Below are 22,561 nucleotides of genomic sequence, written 5' to 3' on the forward strand. Positions count from 1 at the left end.
CCAACCCACCCATTTCCGGTTTTCACCGGGGCAGGACAAGGGGTGGGCGACTAACCCATTCCCAGGAGGCATGTCTGGCCTTAAAACCTTTCAAGGAGGCTTCAGGCTTTCATTTTTCACAAGTTCCCTATTTCAAACCCGGGGGGCCAGGATTCCCTGGACTTCTGTTTTACGCCTCGTGATAGAAGACGAGAAGACCCGAGACTAACAGGAAGGTGCCTAGAAAGACACAGTTTGTGGGCCGGGAGGAGCAGGAGAGCTTCCCCCAAGCCTAACAAGCCTACTTGCGCGGACCCCCCCGACCCCCGATCGCGAACCCCCGACCCCGATCGCCCTACACCCGATCACCGTCCCACAACCCACCCATTCAGATCCCCGGCCCTAATCCGCCCACTCTGATCCTCCCCCCCACTCCGATCCTCCAACCTTCCTCCTCAACAATTGCGGACCCCTGCGATGACCCCCCCGTTCCCGTCACACCCCCCCCCACCGATCCCATCCCCTATGACTCGTGACCCCCATGCCCACCTATGCCCACCCATGCCCACCTTGCCCACCCATGCCCCTTGCCCACCCATGTCCCCCATGCCCACCCATGACCCCCCCATGCCCCCCCCCAATCATACAAACAAAAACTTACCTGCAGACTTACATGAAGACGTCCTCTCCCTGGCTGGTCTCCCATCCGACTGAGACCAGCCTGTCAATCAGCCGGTCAGTCGGACGGGAAACTGACAAAAAAAAAGATGTCCTTACATAAAAATCGTAAGGACATCCGGGAGACCCGTACTAATGGGTTTCCCGACCTCAATTTGCCCCCCACCGCCCCCCAAGCTCCCTTCCCGGCTCCATTTTAAAATCACCCCCAAAGAGTCTGCAAAGGGATACAGACAGGTTAAGCGAGTGGGCAAGAACGTGGCAGATGGAGTACAATGTGGGGAAATGTGAGGTTATTGACTTTGGTAGGAAGAATAGAAAAACAGAACATTTTTTAAATGATGAGAAACTATTAAATGTTGGTGTTCAGAGAGACTTGGGTGTCCTCGTACAAGAAACACAAGAAGTTAGCTTGCAGGTACAGCAGGCAATTAGGAAAGCAAATGGAATGTTGACCTTTATTGCAAGGAGGATGGAATACAAAAGTAAGGAAGTCTTACTACAGTTGTATTGGGCTTTGGTGAGACCTCACCTGGAGTACTGCGTACAGTTTCGTCTCCTTACCTAAGGAAGGATGTACTTGCCTTCGAGACAGTGCAGCAAAGGTTCACTAGATTTAATTCCTTGGATGAGAGGGTTGTCATATGAGGCGAGGTTGAGTAGAATGGTCCTATACTCTCTGGAGTTTAGAAGAATGAGAGGTGATCTCATGAAGAGGAATTTCTTCACCCAGAGGGTTATGAATCTCTGGAATTCTCTACCCCAGAGGGCTGTGGATGCTGAGTCGTTGAGTATATTCAAGGCTGAGATAGACAGATTTCTGGGCTCTAGGGGAGTCAAGGGGTATAAGGATCGGGCAGGAAAGTGGAGTTGAGGTCAAAGATCAATCATGATCTGATTGAATAGCGAAGCAGGCTTGAGGAGCCGTATGGCCTACTCCTGCTCCTATTTCTTATGTTCTTATGAGCCACCGCTACAGAATGGAGTGCTCAATAAACCAGTCACTCAGATGCCTTTCCACATCTTCAGGTAACAGCTTGAGTTGGTACATACAGTAGTACCGAAGTCTGAACCCGCAGCTAATAGACTGGCCCAGGAGTTTAACCACCCTCCTGCTTCAATATGGAGAGGCACAAAATTTACTGTTTATTTTCGTGAAGTTTGCAAACCCAGGGATCTTGTCACCTGTTCAGATATTCCAGTTTAGCCACTCATTAGCCTGACTTAAAAGGAGATTAACTGAGATGTTCCCACTTTAAAAGTGGCCACTCTTCAGGACAAATTACTACTTCCAGCTGCCAGATCGAACAAGTACAAATTCAAGGCTTCAAAGACAAGGACAGTCAGCAATATAATTTGTTCTTTATTTGCTTTTTATCAACAAAAAATTTAACGTTTGTCCATTTGAAAAGAAAATATGTTCAAAACCTTCTGGCCTTCAAGTTGTGATACCGAGTGCAAGGACCCCCACCCAACCCTTCGGCAGAAGGTGGGAACCCAGGCAAAAAAAGCCCAGCAGAAAAGCAGGCTGAAGTGCTGAACTAATGCCCAAGAATCTAAGAACTTTTGTTAGGGGGTGGGGGAGGAAGAGGCAGCCTGAAAAAGTGACAGCACAATAAAAGCTACCCAGGATTCGGCATCTAATTCCTCAATAACAGCTGAGACATAGGGCTCGATTTTACCAGGCCTGCGGGCTTCCGGCGGGTGGTCCTCCGGGAGCGTGGTCAACACGCTCGGCGAAATTAGTGGGTTGCCCGCGCGATCGTAGCAGGCAACCCACTAATAGGAATCAATTACCTGCTCCTCCGGGGTCCGCGCCGCTGGTCTGCGCGTCGGGCGGGCTGCGCATGCGCAGTACGGTCTGTCAGCTGGAGGCTCTCTAGTTAAAGGGGCAGTCCTCCACTGACAGATGCTGCAACCAATGGAACAAATTGCAGCATGGAGCAGCCCAGGGGGAAGGCTGCTCCCAGTTTAATGATGCCTCACCCCAGGTATCATCAGATGGGGTGAGGAGGAGGGGGAGGACAGAGATCTTCCCCCCGGCGGGCGGGTGGAAGCGGCCTGCCTCTGCCACCAAGAAGGCCTGGCTTGAGGTGGCAGAGGGGGTCACCTGCGCCACCAACATATGGCCCACCTGCATACAGTGCAGGAGGCGCTGCAATGACTGCAGTAGGTCAGCCACAGTGAGAACACAAAGTCTTTCCCCTACACTCCGTCTGCCACAACACTGCCCCCACCCCACATCTCCTTCGGCACCGCCAACACTACTCTGTCACATCACCCTTCATACCCACTCAAACCCCATCCTCATCTTACCTCCACCTACTCACCTCGCCAGTACTCATCCTGCCACTAACACGCAACCCAATCCTCATACAATCTCATGGCTCCATCCCATACTCACCCTCTCGTGCATCTCCCTCACGGCCAGCCTCACTCAACCTGCCACCACCTGTGCTGCAGCCACAGGGCATGCATCACATATGTGCAGTAGGCAGCGTAAGGCAAACGTGTCGTGAGCATGAAGGGGGTGCACAAGGGTGTCTGAGGGTTTGCCATGGGTGTTACCTATATTGAATTTCAGAGCAACAAACATCACACATTATATTGGCACCACCACTGCCATGTCTCCGCAAATCCTGTCCGTTGGGTCCAATAATGCCCGCTCCTGGGTATCACGATGAGGACCCACCACTGATGCCACCCATCGTGTTACTGCAGAGTAGGTGCAGGTGTATTTGCAGGGCTCTTCCGCGCAGACAACTGAGAGGACATCGGTGGTGTAGCCGGCTGCACCCTGGAAGGATGCGGAGGAGAAGGTGTGGAGGACAGTGGTGACTTTGCCAGCGACAGGTAAGCAGTTGGTGCTGGGGCCAGCCAGGAGCAGCTCGGCATGAAAGAGGCTGCAGATCTCGACGACTACATGTCGAGCGAATCTGCGCCTCCATGTGCACTGCTGCTCGGAGAGGTCCAGGGAGCTGCGCCTCGGTCTGTGGACCCTGTGGCGAGGGTAGTGCCCTCTGCGATGCGTCTCTCTCTGCGGTAGCCCTCCCTCCTGCTGTGCAGGTGGGCGTGCAACAACACCATGTTGGGGGGCTCCACGTCTCTGCGGTGGACGGCGTGGACTGCGAGGCTGCTGGGGCTGGTCATGCTGTTCGTCCTCCGAGGGTGTCCACACACCACCCATCTGGCAGGTGTTGGTCTGAGGGGTTGTGCAGGGTAGGTGGGTGGTTCCTCGGACTGGGGCTGCGGTTTCATGTCGGTCTGTCCTCTGGCTTGTCGGGGGGTGGTGGGGGGCAGGGGTTGCCCTATGTGCCGCGGTGGCCTCCTGCGTGGGTGAGGGCTCTCCCCCGTGGAGTGCACCTTGGCACCTGCCACAGGCTGCTGGCTGCAACACGCCTGGTTGGAGGGAGACTGTTTCCCCCAGTGTGTGAAACACTCTGCGATGCAGGTAAAATCCCACACTTCCTCTTTTGACAGCTGATTCAGCTCATTAACTTACCTCAACAAGCAAGGTAAGTACTCTCAATTGGAACCCCGCTGGCTTTAATTGCCTGCGGGATTCCCACCAGCGGGGGCCACGCACGCAGCCCCGCACGTCATCGGGGAACCCGGAAGTGGTCGGGATCGCGGCGCGATCCGGTCACGTGACCGCATATCGGGATTTTCGGGGCCCCCCCGCTGGAAACCCGACCCTATAATCGAGCCCATACAGTACATAAGAACATAAGAAATAGGAGCAGGAGTAGGCCAATCGGCCCCTCGAGCCTGCTCCGCCATTCAATAAGATCATGGCTGATCTGATCCTAACCTCAAATCTAAATTCATGTCCAATTTCCTGCCCGCTCCCCGTAACCCCTAATTCCCTTTACTTCTAGGAAACTGTCGATTTCTGTTTTAAATTTATTTAATGATGTAGCTTCCACAGCTTCCTGGGGCAGCAAATTCCACAGACCTACTACCCTCTGAGTGAAGAAGTTTCTCCTCATCTCAGTTTTGAAAGAGCAGCCCCTTATTCTAAGATTATGCCCCCTAGTTCTAGTTTCACCCATCCTTGGGAATATCCTTACCGCATCCACCCGATCAAACCCCTTCACAATCTTATATGTTTCAATAAGATCACCTCTCATTCTTCTGAACTCCAATGAGTAGAGTCCCAATCTACTCAACCTCTCCTCATATGTCCACCCCCTCATCCCCGGGATTAACCGAGTGAACCTTCTTTGTACTGCCTCAAGAGTAAGTATGTCTTTTCTTAAGTATGGAGACCAAAACTGTATGCAGTATTCCAGGTGCGGTCTCACCAATACCTTATATAACTGCAGCAATACCTCCCTGTTTTTATATTCTATCCCCCGAGCAATAAACGCCAACATTCCGTTGGCCTTCTTGATCACCTGCTGCACCCGCATACTAACTTTTTGATTTTCTTGCACTAGGACCCCCAGATCCCTTTGTACTGTAGTACTTTCCAGTTTCTCGCCATTAAGATAATAACTTGCTCTCTGATTTTTCCTGCCAAAGTGCATAACCTCACATTTTCCAATATTGTATTGCATCTGCCAAATCTCCGCCCACTCACCTAGCCTGTCTATATCCCCCTGTAGGTTTTTTATGTCCTCCTCACTCTCCACTTTCCCTCCCATCTTTGTATCATCTGCAAACTTTGATATGTTACACTCGGTCCCCTCCTTCAAATCGTTAATATAGATTGTAAAGAGTTGGGGACCCAGCACCGACCCCTGCGGAACACCACTGGCTACTGGTTGCCAGTCTGAGAATGAACCATCTATCCCAACTCTCTGCTTCCTGTTAGATAACCAATCCTCCTCCCATGCCAGAATATTACCCCCAATCCAGTGATTCTTTATCTTGAACAATAATCTTTTATGTGGCACCTTGTCGAATGCCTTCTGGAAGTCTAAATACACTACGTCCACTGGTTCCCCTTTATCCACCCTGTACGTTATGTCCTCAAAGAACTCAAGCAAATTTGTCATTCATGACTTCCCCTTCGTAAAGCCATGCTGACTTTGTCCTATTAAATTATGTTTATCCAAATGTTCCGCTACTGTCTCCTTAATAATAGACTCCAAAATTTTACCCACCACAGATGTTAGGCTAACTGGTCTATAATTTCCAGCCTTCTGCCTACTACCCTTTTTAAATAAAGGGTAGTAGAGAATGCTAAACAGGATATTATTCTGACAATGCTTTTTAGCCACTTGGTCAGGACAGCATAATGAGTGCTCAACATTCGTAAAAACCAAAAATAAGATCGATTATTGGCACTCCACAATATATCAGGATATCTTTTGAGTTTTTTGTTATACAAAAGAACTATTTTTCTTATTTTCAGCTGAGAAAATAATACAATATCTAATGGGGTATTCTCAAACTTCATGCATTACACTAATCATTCACAAATGTACTTTGGTCCGGCACTTACCTCCATGGGAAATGCTTTAAAATTAACAGTATGTTCAGAGCCACGTTGGTTCTCTTTACCCCAGTGAAATCGAACTTCATGCAATTCATATTCATGATTTCTAAGCAACGGGCCATCAGTTAAAACTACAATAGATCAAAAAAATAATTTTACAACATTACTGTAAATTAAAATATAGGATTTAAGTTGTCTACAGACATTAAATTTTGCACATAATATGTGTACTTTAAAATATAGGATTTAAGTTGTCTACAGACATTAAATTTTGCACATAATATGTGTACTTTACTGCATCTCCTTTTTTTTTTGTGTAGCCATCCTTAGTGAACACAGGTTGATATACTTCACGTTCATTAATTTGAACTGAATACATCAACAGCAACAAACTAAGACTAAAAGCAACACAACAAACACTCAAAGAAGCTTTTACCTTTTTCAGGTCATAACATGGCCTAGAAACAAAGCTCTAGTACTACCATTATAGAGAAAAATTAAGTCTCTGCACTCATCAGCATTAAATAAAGTTAAAAATAGTGCATTAATTAAGCGCTTTAAAATCAAAATGCGACAAAAGTAGACCAAGTAATTAATTACAGATTTTAAATCTGTAAATTATACATCACTTTTCTCATTAAGGATACAGAATTTTATAAAAGCGAGAACAAATTATCTTCTAGTTTTCCATGCCCTACTTGAATAGATGTGGTTCTTCCTTTTGACACTTCACATAGAAATGAGAATCCTTATGGGATAACTCAATCTGGATCATAAAAAATGTGAATTATTTTTGTTCCACTTGGAGCATACCAACATGATTTCTTATCTGCCCTTTCCCACAATTAATCTTCTGATTGGGTTTAGTGGTTGGTGCTATCTGGGACCCAAAGTACTTGATGCTCCTTCAGGGAGCACTGCATTGTCAGAAGTGTCCTCTTTCGAATGAGACATTAAACCAAGGCACCAACTGCCTGCTCAGGAGAACATAAAAGATCCCATGGCATGATTCAAAGAAAAGCAGGGGAAGTATCCCCGCCAACAGTTATCCCTCAGGTAGATCTAAATGCAATGGGGGAAACTGGTTCGGGTATGGCAAATGTCACTTAATATATATGTAGTGTTATCCACATGGGTTGGGCCAACTCCAAGCATGTGTACACCATGCAAGGTTGTGTGCTTGAGGCTGTTGAGCAGGAGAAAGGCCTGGGTGTTATAGTACATGAATCTCTGCAGGTTCATAACTAGTGTCATGAAACTAATGCAAAAGTAAACATATTAGGATGTGTTGCCAGGATTAAATACAAAACAAAAAAAATACTATACTGTCTTTGTATAAGGCCTTACTTAGAGTAGTGTGTCCAGTTTTAGTCCTCTCACATGGTAGGCTATTAGAGGCCCTGAATAAGGTTCAGAGGAGAGGTACAAGATTAATATCTAGTTCAAAGGCCTTTATGTACCACAATAGGGTTAGAGAGCTGGAGCTTTTTACTTTAGAAAAGTGTAGACATTGAGGAGATTTGAATGAGGCCTTTAAAATAATGAAAGAATTAGATTAGATCCAGTCCATGTGGATTAGCTATTTGAGTTAGGTAGGTTAGTGAGGACCAGTGGGCATGAGTATAAGTCCATAAGCATAGAATTAGGTTAAATGTCAGGAGGTATTTCTTTTCACAGATTTGTCGACCTATGGAACATGCTCAGATTCACTGCAAACATTCAAAGGGAAGCTGGACAAGTTCCTCCGTGTAGCCGACATAACTATGTATAGAAAGTAGGTAGGTTTTGGGAGTCACCATGGTTTCCTGGAATTTGTTCGATCATCTTCAGGGGATCAGACAGTAATTTCCCAGATTTTTTTCCCTTAATTGGTCTAAGGTTTTTTTTTCTGATATTTTGCCTTTCCCAGGAGTTTACATGGCTGGTTGGTGGGGAGTTGGGACAGCGTGGTTGAGGGTCATGGTGTGCATAAATTGCACCATGACAGTATAGGACCAGCTAGTCTTTTCTTGTCCTTCATTTTTGTATGTTTCATAGGTGCTATATAAATGCACGTTCTTTCCTTCTTGACTGTAGCTTGTGCTGCTCAATGAACAGCCACCAGATGCTGTGATTCAAGTGGTTTTTCCAGTTTTTGGTATTTTCGGCTGTTTTGTTTTGCAAACAAACTGAGAATTTTAGCCCAAATCATCTAGGTTAATATGAGTAGATGGACTTTTAACCAGTTGGTTGAAATCAAATACTTACTCACCCATGGGTCAGTGAGTAGGTGAGCCAAAGGACATGGAGGGTCCCAGATTCTATCCCTGGCCTGTGCTGAGTTAGCTGATATCAGGCAGGGCAGCAGTAGAAGCATAATATTGGCCTCAATGCCCCTGGGTTAGTTTGTCTTTGTGGGTCACATAGGCATGAATTTGGAGCCTTAGGGGCCACCTATAAATTTAAATAGATATTCCTATTAATTTGCATATATCTCAAATTGCTAATACTAGCAGACCCTGGTGTTGTGGTTTGGGATTTACTTACCAGTGAGGCAACAGCAGGAGAAACAGCCCTTTCAAAATTGCAGGTCCATTAAACTCAAATAGGACAAGACAACTAATAAGAAATATAAGCAGAATCAGCTTGAGCTGTCTAGGTTTCAACGGGGTCATTGATAGGGTTCAGAGGCTTCATGATGGACATCCAAACGTAAGCGAGGGTCTCCACTACTATTTGCTATTCAGTATTCCTCACTGGTAGAGAATGTTGGATAATGACATAATTAAGCGTAGCTATGAAGAAACGGAGTTCATGCCTCCAGAAATGGGGGGGGGGGGGGAGATAGAAAGTTGGCAGAGAAAAAAAATTTGGCATGGAAATCATGTAATTTGTGCGATGAGGAAGTCTAAAGCTGAACCCTATTTCACCAGGTTTCCACCCCTTTCTGACCTCACTAAGTTGTCACTGTTAAGAGGGGGGAACGGAAGGGATGGTACACCTCACTAGAAAAACCCGCCAGTTTCACCTAACATCTGGCCAACATACAGTACATCTGCATGATGCAGGCATGCTTGCCATACAACAGGCCCACAATGTCATTTCCCAACAGCAGTCGATCACAGAGATCACCAATGTTAAGAAAACGGCAACTACACCAATGATGACTTCAGGATATAAAATATGTTCCAGGCTAGAGCAGCCCACCCGCTCCCACACCCACCCCCCCACAGAGCTGCAAGACATCCCAGACTCCTCGTGGGATGGGCACACAGGAAGCACCTGCCCCTTTTACGCTAATGATTCTCTCAGGAATTTGGATGAGGTCAGCGCCAGGGCAGCCTGGCAGGTGGAAGTTCCACCCCGCCATATTTTCTATGGTGCATCCGCTTGTGAGGAATTTCCAGGCCTATTTCTTTAGTTTGGTAACTACTGCATCTTTATTTTTGTATTTCTTTCATTCTGTCATTACTTAAAAATTGGTGTCACCAGTAAAGTGATGTTGCATACTTACCACCTACATTGTTTGTGAACTTTACTACCCAACAGCTAAATATGAATACCACCAACAGAAATGGCAACTAACACTGCTGAGGAACTCAACAAACTTTGGCAATAAACATAAGGGGTAATCTTACATGGTAGAAAGCACAAAGACTTACTCACCATGAGCATGAATTGAAGAATCTGGTGCAGATGTCAGTGTGCCCAATTCACAGCGCTTCTAATTTTCCAGACCTCTGACATGTGCTCCAATGAGTGAGGCTCCAAGTTTGTAAAATTACCCCAATTCTGTCTGATGCGTATATATATTTTGTTAAAAATGCAAAACAGGGTTCCATTAATGCCTGAAAATCTTTGATTCAATTTTTGCCTCGGGCCTTAGCAACAGCCACAGATTATCCTATATATTATCAGTTTCCTTTCAGAGGTGCTTACTATTAATAGAGTTCTTGTTTGTTTCTGTATATATGCAACCACATAACTTTAATACTGAAAAGCCATAAAACACTCTACAACACATGGTAAGGACCACCGAGCCTAAAAATAAACTAATTCAATGATGTCTCTAAATCTTACAAAAACTCATACCTTTTCATAGTCAAATCAGTCCTGAAATCTGAAATTCACTTGACAATGAAAAATTGGATGAATTATATGTGTTAAATCAGTGCCATCTTGCAACAGGACAGCTTTAGGATAAGATTCAAACCCATGCATATTGAGATCAATTTTAGTATAAGTTGATTTAGATTCATATTCAGATTTATCACCCTCTCCAAAAGACATACCAATCTGTTGTTTCATCTGGGTAAGATTCCTATTTTACGAAGTTGGAAAAAGATGTCCTGCAAACATACATAGAATAAAATTTCCTTTGTGCTCTATTTGTGGCAAAATAGTAAATGTGTTCATGACCTCGCTACAAATAGAACACAGAAGGAATCTTCTGTCTATGTTGTGTGCCATAAGCAATATTAAGCCATTGAGCCTTCTGCTGAAAGCCAGTTCTGTAAACTGTGCAGATCTAGTCAATCTACACAGGCAGCTTCATCTACCACACATTATCACAATTGATAAACAATGCATTAGACTGAGATGCATAAATGCAAAAACAAACATTTCATAATCCAATGCACAAGTTAAACTACTTGCACATTAGTTTTACATACCTGATTTGGACTTCAGCAGTATCTGAATGGTATGGCCATCATTAATTACTTCAGAATCCCGACAAACAACATAATTTGGTGATAAGCGTACTTCCAATAGTGAAGGATCATACTTTGCCTCCCTGGAGTTCAAATTTATAGGAGATTGATACTCTCCATTAGCTTCAGGAAACAGCAGTCCCCATTCCACTCCTAAAATAGAACAATTAAATTGTTTATGTTTATGCTTTCAGCTAAGCACTACATTATGCCACAACTCTTACTTTTAAGGATTTTTCAAACACGGCAAATTTAAAATCAGATTCAAAAATCAAATGGATGTAGTTTTCGCAGGTTGAAATTGGAGCAGCAGGTTAACAGTGACACTCAGAAAGAGCATGACTGTTTACAAGTTGCCGTATTATAAAGATATACAAACAATTATTTCTTACATTAGTTGAGCTTCATGGATAGTTTCGGACTTGGTGACACAGAATCTGAAGAATAACCCAAACTTCTCAAATGGAGTTTACCGTATCCCTATCATCAACATGAAGGGATTGGTTGACAAAGGCGAATTAATACTTTTAAGGTCAAGCATACCTGTGAAATAAATTCCTCGCCGAGGAAACAAACCTAATGATAAAAATATCTTCCCAAGTTTATGGAATTTTTTTATTTTTATACAGTTTCCTTAAAAAATGACGAGTAACTTCTTGCCAAAATACCATGCACACCCCAAAAAAAAAAGCTGTTCAAAAGCTCACCTTCTTCATATCCCCATTCCAGTCCTTCCTTGTCCGTGTAAGGGTCGGTTTCGTCAATGAAAGTGTTGTCAGCCATGAAGAACGCTGCCAGGAGCTGAGCGGGCTCGAACTCGAGCTGGAGCTGCGGGGCGATCGCGAGCGGCTCCTCACAATGACAGATCCCCGGCGGTCCTTCAGTGATTGACAGGCGCGCAGGAAACGATCGACAGCCCACAAACTGCACCTTCCAGGTCACTCCCAGGCTCTTTGCCGTGCCCTAACCAAAACATTGTGGATATATAAACGGACGTTCAATCTTGATTTAAAACAAAAATACACAAATAAACCACTCACCAACTCAGCAGAAACAGCAATTAGACGGGATGCAAAACAAACAATGCCACACATTACCTGTCACCTTGGAGAAGTCGAAATGTCGGTCCTAGTAGTTAAAGGTACTGATACAAGTCTAGACATGTTTAAGTATTGTGTAATTTAATGTAAAATGCATTTTTAATATTTTGAAACTGCAAACCCTTGGTACCACCAAACCGCGTAAAATAACAGCAAGCACAGTAGTTGGATTTTTTCACTTCTTTCCCCAGGTTTCACTCAAAGCAGGACGCTCTCTCAGATCCGTCTGGTGAGTTAACGCTTTTAGCTGATTAAAGGGTTAGAACTTGAGAGTTGTTGGGCCGTTGTTAGTGTTATAGGAATGGTGTCACTGAACAGATTTCAGACCGCTGACATGAAAGAAAAAATGCATTGAGTTCTGGTCGCTCATCAGAATGACCCACTTAGTTGACAGATTCGGATTGCAGCAGCAAGATGAATGTTGATAGTTTTCAGGCTAAAGTTTTTTGCAGCGGCGCGACCAGAATTCAGTATCACTCTCCCTTCAGTATAAATCCCGTTACAAAACTTTGTAATTCAGCATTATGGATTATTAAGGAAAAATATTATTGAATAATTATTCTTTGTGGATTTCGAGTCGAATTACAGAGAATAATTGTACAATTTTAGAACGGCACTTGGAGCCACTCAACTCTGCCTTACCTTCAGAAGACTTCCTCCACTCTGCAAAGCGTTCGATGAATAGTTCAGGCCCACGGCAAGAAGTCTGACAAATACATTATCAACCCGAAGTATTGGCCTCCCAGTGTTTCTAAAAGGTCATATTTTAAAACAAAAGAAATTGTAATGTACATCCTGGCACTCAACAAAATAGCAAATATATCACAGTTGTTAACCCTTCATCCACTATCATAGTGTTTTGAATTTTTTAATTCATTCTTGGGATGTGGGCATCGCTGGCAAGGCCAGCATTTATTGTCCATCCCTAATTGCCCTTGAGAAGGTGGTGGTGAGCCACCTTCTTGAACCGCTGCAGTCCGTGTGGTGACGGTTCTCCCACAGTGCTGTTAGGAGGGAGTTCCAGGATTTTGACCCAGTGACGATGAAGGAACGGCGATATATTTCCAAGTCAGGATGGTGTGTGACTTGGAGGGGAATGTGTAGGTGGTGTTGTTCCCATGTGCCTGCTGCCCTTGTCCTTCTAAGTGGTAGAGGTCCTGTGGATGGTACACACTGCAGCCACAGTGCGCCGGAGGTGAAGGGAGTGAATGTTTAGGGTGGTGGATGGGCTGCCAATCAAGCGGGCTGCTTTGTCCTGGATGGTATCGAGCTTCTTGAGTGTTGTTGGAGCTGCACTCATCTAGGCAAGTGGAGAGTATTCCATCACACTCTTGACTTGTGCCTTGTAGATGGTGGAAAGGCTTTGGGGAGTTAGGAGGTGAGTCACTCACCGCAGAATATCCAGCCTCTGACCTGCTCACAGTATTTATGTGGCTGGTCCAGTTAAGTTTCTGGTCAATGGTGACCCCCAGGATGTTGATGGTGGGGGATTCGGCAATGGTAATGCCGTTGAATGTCAAGGGGAGGTGGTTAGACTCTCTCTTGTTGGAGATGGTCATTGCCTGGCAGTTATCTAGCGCGCTTGTTACTTGCCACTTATTGGCCCAAGCCTGGATGTTGTCCAGGTCTTGCTGCTTGCGGGCACAGGCTGCTTCATTATCTGAGGGGTTGTGAATGGAACTGAACACTGTGCAATCGTCAGCAAATGTCCCCATTTCTGACGTTATAATGGAGGGGAGGTCATTGATGAAGCAGCTGAAGATGGTTGGACCTAGGACACTGCCCTGAGGAACTCCTGCAGCAATGTCCTGGAGCTGAAATGGTTGGCTTCCAACAACTACTACCATCTTCCTTTGTGCTAGGTATGACTCCAGCCACTGAAGAGTTTTCCCCCTGATTCCCATTGACTTCAATTTTACTCGGGCTCCTTGGTGCCACACTCGGTCAAATGCTGCCTTGATGTCAAGGGCAGTCACTCTCACCTCACCTCTGGAATTCAGCTCTTTTGTTCATGTTTGGACCAAGGCTGTAATGAGGTCTGGAGCCGAGTGGTCCTGATGGAACCCAAACTGAGCATCGGTGAGCAGGTTATTGGTGAGTAGGTGCCTCTTGATAGCAGTGTCGACGACACCTTCCATCACTTTGCTGATGACTGAGAGTAGGCTGATGGGGCGGTAATTGGCTGGATTGGATTTGTCCTGCTTTTTGTGGACAGGACATACCTGGGCAATTTTCCACATTGTCGGGTAGATGTTAGTGTTGTAGCTGTACTGGAACAGTTTGGCTAGCGGCTAGTTCTGGAGCACAAGTCTTAAGCACTACAGCCGGGATGTTTTCGGGGCCCGTAGCCTTTGTTGTATCCAGTGCACTCAGCCGTTTCTTGATATCACGTGGAGTGAATCGAGTTGGCTGAAGACTGGCATCTGTAATGGTGGGGATATCGGGAGGAGGCTGATGGACAGGCTAGTGGCATGGGCGGACACGTGGCAGGTGAAATTTAACGCAGAAAAATGCAAAGTGATACATTTTGGTAGGATATATGGTGGGGATCTCGGGAGGAGGCCGAAACAGATCATCCACTCGGCACTTCTGGCTGAAGATGGTTACAAACGCTTTAGCCTTGCCTTTTGCACTCACGCGTTGGACTCTGTCATCATTGAGGATGGGGATGATTCACGGAGCCTCCTCCTCCCGTTAGTTGTTTAATTGTCCACCACCATTTACGATTGGATGTGGCAAGACTGCAGAGTTTTGATCTGATCCGTTGGTTGTGGAATCACTTAGCTCTGTCTATAGTATGTTGCTTCCGCTGTTTAGCATGCATGTTGTCCTGTGTTGTAGCTTCACCAGGTTGGCACCTCATTTTTAAGTACATCTGGTGCTCTTGGCATGCTGTTCTACACTCCTCATTGAACCAGGGTTGATCCCCTGGCATGTTGGTAATGGCAGAGTGAGGAATATGCCGGGCTATGAGGTTACAGATTGTGCTGGAATACAATTCTGCTGCTGCTGATGGCCCACAGTGCTCATGGATGCCCAGTTTTGAGCTGCTAGATCTGTTCTGGATCTATCCCATTTTGCATGTTGGCAGTGCCACACAACACGTTGGATGGTGCCCTCAGTGTGAAGATGGGACTTCTTCTCCACAAGGACTGTGCGGTGGTCACTCCTACCAATACTGTCATGGACAGATGCATCTGCGACAGGTAGATTTGTGAGGACGAGGTCAAGTAGGTTTTTCCCTTGTGTTGGTTCGCTCACCACCTGTTGCAGGCCCAGTCTGGCAGCTGTGTCTTTCGGGACTCGGCCAGACTAGTATTGGCTGAATGTTAATCATTAGTTTTAAAGTTTAATTCAACAACTCTAGCAATCTGCTGTTCATTAAACATTGTTGTGGTTGTCTTCTCTATTGGGGTCACCCCTTCTAAAATTAGCATTGCATGGACAGACCTGTTAGCATTGGTAAGGTCACCTTGGTAATAGTGTAAAAAAGCTCTAAAAAGCATGTCTCATGTTTCTGTGAAATAAACTTGTATTTCTAGAAAATAAGCTGATACACAGAGCCTGTCGTGCATTTACACACATTTTCAGAACTACTGGCTCAGATTAGTTATCGATGTATTTTTAACTATCCTCGACTTACAGTGTAAACAGGTAAATGAATTTAAGTCTGTTTTTCTGGAATTAAGGTGATAACTCACTATTCCATTCAATTGTGCCTTCTCCATTCCTTGTTTATGTACACACATAACTGGTAACAGTGCAGTTACATCTGGATAAAGAAATACCAATTAAATTTACTAACTGGATTTTGTATTTCTCTTACATGCATGAGATACTTTAATTTGTTTTATGACCACTGACATCAAGATCCCTCTGTTTACTTTTGAGGGAGCCACCTAATTAGAAATGATAAATTTAGCTCATGATCTGGAAATACCTTAAATTACAAAAACATTTTTCAGAGCAAAATATCTACCACACATGCAGCTCAGTTACACATAAATATTTCATACAATCAAAGGTGAACACTTCCCTTCAACTGATAATTTCACAGACGCAACAACAACTTGCATTTATATCGTGCCTTTAACATAAAAATTACCTGAAGAAACTTGCACTATAATAATAGCATAGTCAGAATCACAATTGGCATTAAGACTAACAATATGTTTTCCTGTGTGGACTTTTGTATTAATCAAGATGAGGGATTTTTTTCTAAAAAAATAAAACTTTTTTGATTTTAGGTAACTAGGACTGAATTTTCCTCTGCTAACTCACTGCTGGCCGCTCCCCTCCTGCCTGTTGCATGCAAATGTCAGTGAAAGGTGAAGCCCAGCCTCCCCTCCCAACTGCCCCTGTCACCACCTGGTGGAATGTGATGGTAGGCCTGGGGTAGAGATGGTAATGGCACCAATTTTCACAAATGGAAGGAGAGCACCAAGAAGTGGGCTCCCCTTCTTCCATGCAGGCCCAAAACACTTAGTTTTTTAGAAGTGTCTTGGTGGAGCCTGAAAACAATTTTCCACCTTTCCTTTTCTTCTGCCTCTTTAACTTGCCTGTTTTTTCAGGTGCTACAGAGGTGGTCTTGCTGCAGCATTGTCAGGATTTCCCTGCCTCACAGCTGCAGGTACCCACTTGTTGCCTGGGATCTGCTGGGCTTAAGCTCTGCAACCATAATCATCCCAGATCCAGGAAAATGGGTCAGGGGTGTGGCGGGGTAGCGTAGATAAAAAGAATGTTGATAAATAGAATGTTTATATTTTCTTACAGCTCTGTATGTGTGTGTGTGTGAGATACACATGCAGAAACCAGTCACAAAACATCAAATTCAATGTTCACATAGATCCCTTAAAAAGTTACAAACCAGTGCTGCCAAACACCCACTGCTGTCAGGCCCATTCCCTGCCTTCCCGCTGACTGATAAATGACACCAGGGGGATGATCTTAGGAGGCAATTACGGGCATGTTGGGGACAAGAGGGCGGGGGTGGGGGGGGGGGTGCTCCGAAAATCGCAGAAATCCCGTTTGGGTTCGGAAGCTGGCTCCAACCTGCTAACTTCCGAGTTTTCCAGGGACCCACTTGTGTGCGCGCAGGTGACCTGAAAACGGAAGTCCCGCCGGCTTTAATAAAGAGTAAATAAAGGTAATAATGTACCTCATTGAGGTACTTAAGGCACTTTACCTATTAAGTATTAGTATTTAGAAAGATTTTTAACTTACCTGGGCGGCTTGCCCACCGCTTCTGATTCACGTCTGGTGAAACCAGACGTGAGGGGCCGGATCAGGGAAAAAGAAACTAAATAAATTAAATTAAAACACCATAGACGGAACTGAAAACACGAAATGAACCTACCTTTGCACCCTGCTCCGAGGTTCAATGTTTCCCACTCCGATGTTCCCCTCCTCACCCCGCCGATGTCCCCCTCTTCACCCTCCCGATGTCCCCCCAGTATCACCCTCTTCACCCCCCCCGATCTTTCCCCAATGTCCTCCCAATCTTCCCCCAATGTCCTCCCGATGTCCCACCAATAGCTTCCCGATCTTCCCCCGATCTTTCCCTCTCTCCCCCCCGATCTTCCCCTCTCCGCCCCCCCCCACACCCCAATCTTCCCCTCTCCCTCCTGATCTTTCCCTTTCCCCCACTCCGGTCTTCCGTTCCAGCGCTGGATGGCGTCTCGCTCTCTCTCTTTCTCACCCCCCTCCTCGCGTTGCAGCTCCTGACAGCAGCCAGCCTGCCTTCACCCCCCCCCGCTGCCAACCCGACACCAATGTAAAATCGAGCCCCAGGAATCTACTGGTGAGCCAAACCTCATATTCCACCCCGAACTGTGCCAAATCTCAGATTTGCCTTCCACAGTTCTGCCAAATCCCAGGTGCCCGTCCACCCCATCTCCACAGTGATACCAGACCAAAGGACTCCCCATGCTTCCAAACTCCAGCAGCGTCACTGCAGTTCTGCAAAAGCCCGGGGCCATTCCCCGGTTTACATACACATTATTTGGATTGCTAGTCGTGGGGTCAATTAATGGATGATGCCCCACGCACAACAGCCAGGTTACACGCCCCTCACAGTGGGGTACTTCAGCTTCCTCTGAAGTATGGAGATCAGTGAGCACGTGCATACAGGCCTTTTGAGGTTTGTAGGTAATAGAAAGACCAAGTTGCAGACCGTCAATACAGGTGCACACGTAAAATGAAACACATAGCGATCATACCCTACTAGTCTGAGTCGTTGGACTTGGGCTGGTAAGTAGGGTAGTTTCAATGAATTTCACAATATTCTGGCGCAGTTGGATTCTGGGAGCTCTTTTGGCTCCAGTTGTTGGAGCAGCAGTTGTTGAGTCGAACCATCTACTGGCATGGGTCTTGGTATATATGGTGTAGTTAAATCAGAATAGCATTTGGCTGCTCAACGCTGTAACTTTCTTTCAGAATTTAGGATGCTGTGTTCCTCCTGCTGATTACCACCTGCCGTCCTCCCTCAGCTGATGAATCAGTCCTCCTCCATGTTGAGCATCACTTGCAGAAAGCACTGAGGGTAGCAAGGGCACAGAATGTACTCTGGGTGGGGGACTTCAATGTCCATCACCAAGAGTGGCTCAGAAGCACCACTGCTGACCGAGCTGGCCAAGTCCTGAAGCTGCCAGACTGAGCCTGCGGCAGGTGGTGAGTGAACCAACACGAGGGAAAAACCTACTTGATCTTGTCCTCACCAATCTACCTGTCGCAGATGCATCTGTCCGTGACAGTATTGGTAGGAGTGACCACCGCACAGTCCTTGTGGAGACGAAGTCCCATCTTCACACTGAGGATACCATCCAACGTGTTGTGTGGCACTATCACCATGCGAAATGGGATAGATTCAGAACAGATCCAGCAGCTCAAAACTGGGCATCCATGAGGTGCTGTGGGCCATCAGCAGCAGCAGAATTGTATTCCAGCGCAATCTGTAACCTCATGGCCCGGCAGAGTCCTCACTCTACCATTACCAACAAGCCAGGAGCAGCACCAGGCGTACCTAAAAATGAGGTGCCAACCAGGTGAAGGTACAACACATGCATGAAGCAACATGCTATAGACATAGCTAAGTGATTCCACAACCAACTGATCAGATCAAAGCTCTGCAGTCCTGCCACAACCAGTCATGAATGGTGGTGGACAATTAAACAACTAACGAAAGGAGGAGGCTCTGTAAACATCTCCATCCTCAATGATGGTGGAGTCCAGCACATGAGTGCAAAAGACAAGGCTGAAGCATTTAGAACCATCTTCAGCCAGAAGTGCCGAGTGGATGATCCATCTCGGCCTCCTCCCGATATCCCCAACATCACAGAAGCCAGTCTTCAGCCAATTCGATTCACTCCACGTGATATCAAGAAACGGCTGAGTGCACTGGATACAACAAAGGCTATGAGCCCCAACAACATCCCGGCTGTAGTGCTGAAGACTTGTGCTCCAGAACTAGCCACGCCTCTAGCCAAACTGTTCCAGTACAGCTACAACACTGACATCAGTGCATACCATCTACAGGATACACTGCAGCAACTTGCCAAGGCTTCTTCGACAGCACCTCCCAAACCCACGTCCTCTAGCACCTAGAAGGACAAGGGCAGCAAGCACATGGGAACAACACCACCTGCACGTTCCCCTCCAAGTCACACACCATCCCAACTTGGAAATATGTCGCCGTTCCTTCATCGTCACTGGGTCAAAAACTTGAAACTCCCTACCGAACAGCACACGAACTGCAGCAGTTCAAGAAGGTGGCTCACCACCACTTTCTCAAGGGTAATTAGGGATGGGCAATAAATGCTGGCCTTGCCAGCGAAGCCCACATCCCATGAATGAATAAAAAAATCAGTTGTTTTTGTTAATTTCACAGCAGCTAATTTGCCCACAAACAGCAAATGAGATAATCTGTTTTGGTGGTGTTGGTTAAGAGATGGTCTTTGAATAATGCCAGGGGACCTTTTACATCCAACTGATTAGGCAGTTAAGGCCTTGCTTTAACCAGAGAAACTTGGGGGGGGGATTTAACCCCGCAGGACGGGTGGGAGAGGGGCTGGGGGCGGGGTTAAAATGTTAAAAATCGGAAACCCGACCCCTACCCGCCTCCCATTCCCAGTTTCAACGGAGACAGGTTGGGGGGGCGGGTGACTAACCTGCTCTCTATTGGTGGTTCCACCATTTAAATATTTTAATAAGGCTGCACGCTGTGAATTTTAACAAGCTTTTAGATTTAACGCTCAGGAAACCTGTTAGCTGGAGTGAGGCGAGAACGGCCAGATCCAGCACTGCTTGTGGGCCAGGAGAAGCAGGAGTGCTCCCCCACCGGCACCCCAAGCAAACCTGCTTCCTTCCCCCAGGTCAGCAGACCACCTGCCAGTGATCCAGTCTCCCCCCCGATCCACAATCCCCCCTGATCTCCGATCCCCCCCAGCCTGCAATCTCCCCTCGGCCTCCACAATCTCCCAAACGCCTTTCCGTCCACCCCTGACCTCCGATCTCCCCAAGGCCTCAAAGCAACACCCACACCAAACACCAAATTCAGAGATCATGAGGACATTGAAAAGCGCTCACAGCTCACTGACAAAGGAGGAATAATATCCTTGTGTGCCCTTCAGCCAAATTTCAGCTCCACCAAAACACGTTCTAATAATTGCAAGTGAAACACACCCTAACTAATGTGGCCAATAGGGCCAGAGTCGGGGTCACCTGTAATCCCTAGAAACCTTCCTCTCAACCAACATAGTTACAGCAAAACTAAGTGATGTGGAAACATTTTTTCAATGTGCCCAGAAAATATAAAAACAGCAAAAAAAAACTGTTAGAGAGACCCACAGAGAATCCTATCGAACAATAATTATGATTCCATTGCGAAGGAGCATATAGACTCGGCCTGCAATAAATTAAAAAAACAAATTAAGTGTAGCCTCAGGGTGTATCATTCTCCTGCCTTTCTGTACAGGTGGTACTTAGAATCATAGAATCATAGAAGTTTACAACATGGAAACAGGCCCTTCAGCCCAACATGTCCATGTCGCCCAGTTTATACCACTAAGCTAGTCCCAATTCCCTGCACTTGGCCCATATCCCTCTATACCCATCTTACCCATGTAACTGTCCAAATGCTTTTTAAAAGACAAAATTGTACCCGCCTCTACTACTGCCTCTGGCAGCTCGTTCCAGACACTCACCACCCTTTGAGTGAAAAAATTGCCCCTCTGGACCCTTTTGTATCTCTCCCCTCTCACCTTAAATCTATGCCCCCTCGTTATAGACTCCCCTACCTTTGGGAAAAGATTTTGACTATCTACCTTATCTATGCCCCTCATTATTTTATTGACTTCTATAAGATCACCCCTAAACCTCCTACTCTCCAGGGAAAAAAGTCTCAGTCTATCCAACCTCTCCCTATAAGTCAAACCATCAAGTCCCGGTAGCACCCTAGTAAATCTTTTCTGCACTCTTTCTAGTTTAATAATATCCTTTCTATAATAGGATGACCAGAACTGTACACAGTATTCCAAGTGTGGCCTTACTAATGTCTTGTACAACTTCAACAAGACATCCCAACTCCTGTATTCAATGTTCTGACCAATGAAACCAAGCATGCTGAATGCCTTCTTCACCACCCTATCCACCTGTGACTCCACTTTCAAGGAGCTATGAACCTGTACTCCTAGATCTCTTTGTTCTATAACTCTCCCCAACGCCCTACCATTAACGGAGTAGGTCCTGGCCCGATTCGATCTACCAAAATGCATCACCTCACATTTATCTAAATTAAACTCCATCTGCCATTCATCGGCCCACTGGCCCAATTTATCAAGATCCCGTTGCAATCCTAGATAACCTTCTTCACTGTCCACAATGCCACCAATCTTGGTGTCATCTGCAAACTTACTAACCATGCCTCCTAAATTCTCATCCAAATCATTAATATAAATAACAAATAACCGCGGACCCAGCACCGATCCCTGAGGCACACCGCTGGTCACAGGCCTCCAGTTTGAAACACAACCCTCTACAACCACTACATTCTGTCGTCAATCCAATTTTGTATCCAATTGGCTACCTCACCTTGGATCCCGTGAGATTTAACCTTATGTAACAACCTACCATGCGGTACCTTGACAAAGGCTTTGCTAAAGTCCATGTAGACCACGTCTACTGCACAGCCCTCGACTTCTGAGTTGTGGTAAACTGCTGGAGCAGTTGTGGTGGGGAGAGCACAATCCTTCATATTTTCCAGTCATGTCCAAAAATCCAGCCTTACTGGGAAAAGGTGCTGTGTGGCATTCAAAAGATCAGCAAGTATGCATAGAATTACATAGACGTTAGAACACAGAAACAGGACATTTGGCCCAACCAGTCCATGTTGGTGTTTATCCTCCGCATGAGCAATAGGTGTAATCCCATGTACCTGTTCTGTCCCCATATCCCTTTATCTTTGAAATCTGGTTTCATATCCTGGCCCATTGCACAAGTTAGTTGAGACATCAACAACACAACCCATATAGTTCACATACCAATTATTTAGAGTATGTTTCATCCCACTGGGCAAGGCTGAAGCGTTTGCAACCATCTTCTGCCAGGAGTGCCGAGTGGATGATCCATCTCAGCCTCCTCCCGATATCCCCACCATCACAGAAGCCAGTCTTCAG

At 45.9% G+C, this 22,561-nt stretch overlaps 1 protein-coding gene across 3 annotated transcripts in view; it reads right to left on the reverse strand.

Annotated features, from left to right (window-relative positions):
* Positions 1–12,627, reverse strand: part of ca8 (carbonic anhydrase VIII) — a 96,057-nt gene extending 83,430 nt beyond the window's left edge. The window contains exons 1-4 of one of the 3 annotated variants that reach the window (XM_067980123.1): positions 12,534–12,624; positions 11,499–11,754; positions 10,753–10,944; positions 6,107–6,231 (exon numbers count right to left, since the gene is read on the reverse strand). In XM_067980123.1, the coding sequence (XP_067836224.1) occupies positions 6,107–6,231; positions 10,753–10,944; positions 11,499–11,574 (393 nt within the window). In that variant the 5' untranslated portion in view covers positions 11,575–11,754; positions 12,534–12,624. Of the gene's footprint in view, positions 1–6,106; positions 6,232–10,752; positions 10,945–11,498; positions 11,755–12,533 lie in introns of all 3 variants that reach the window. The other 2 variants (XM_067980138.1, XM_067980131.1) reach the window with 2 other exon arrangements.
* Between the last annotated feature and the right edge of the window lie 9,934 nt (positions 12,628–22,561).

This window comes from Heptranchias perlo, chromosome 3, assembly GCF_035084215.1.
Source record: "Heptranchias perlo isolate sHepPer1 chromosome 3, sHepPer1.hap1, whole genome shotgun sequence".
Taxonomy (NCBI): domain Eukaryota; kingdom Metazoa; phylum Chordata; class Chondrichthyes; order Hexanchiformes; family Hexanchidae; genus Heptranchias; species Heptranchias perlo.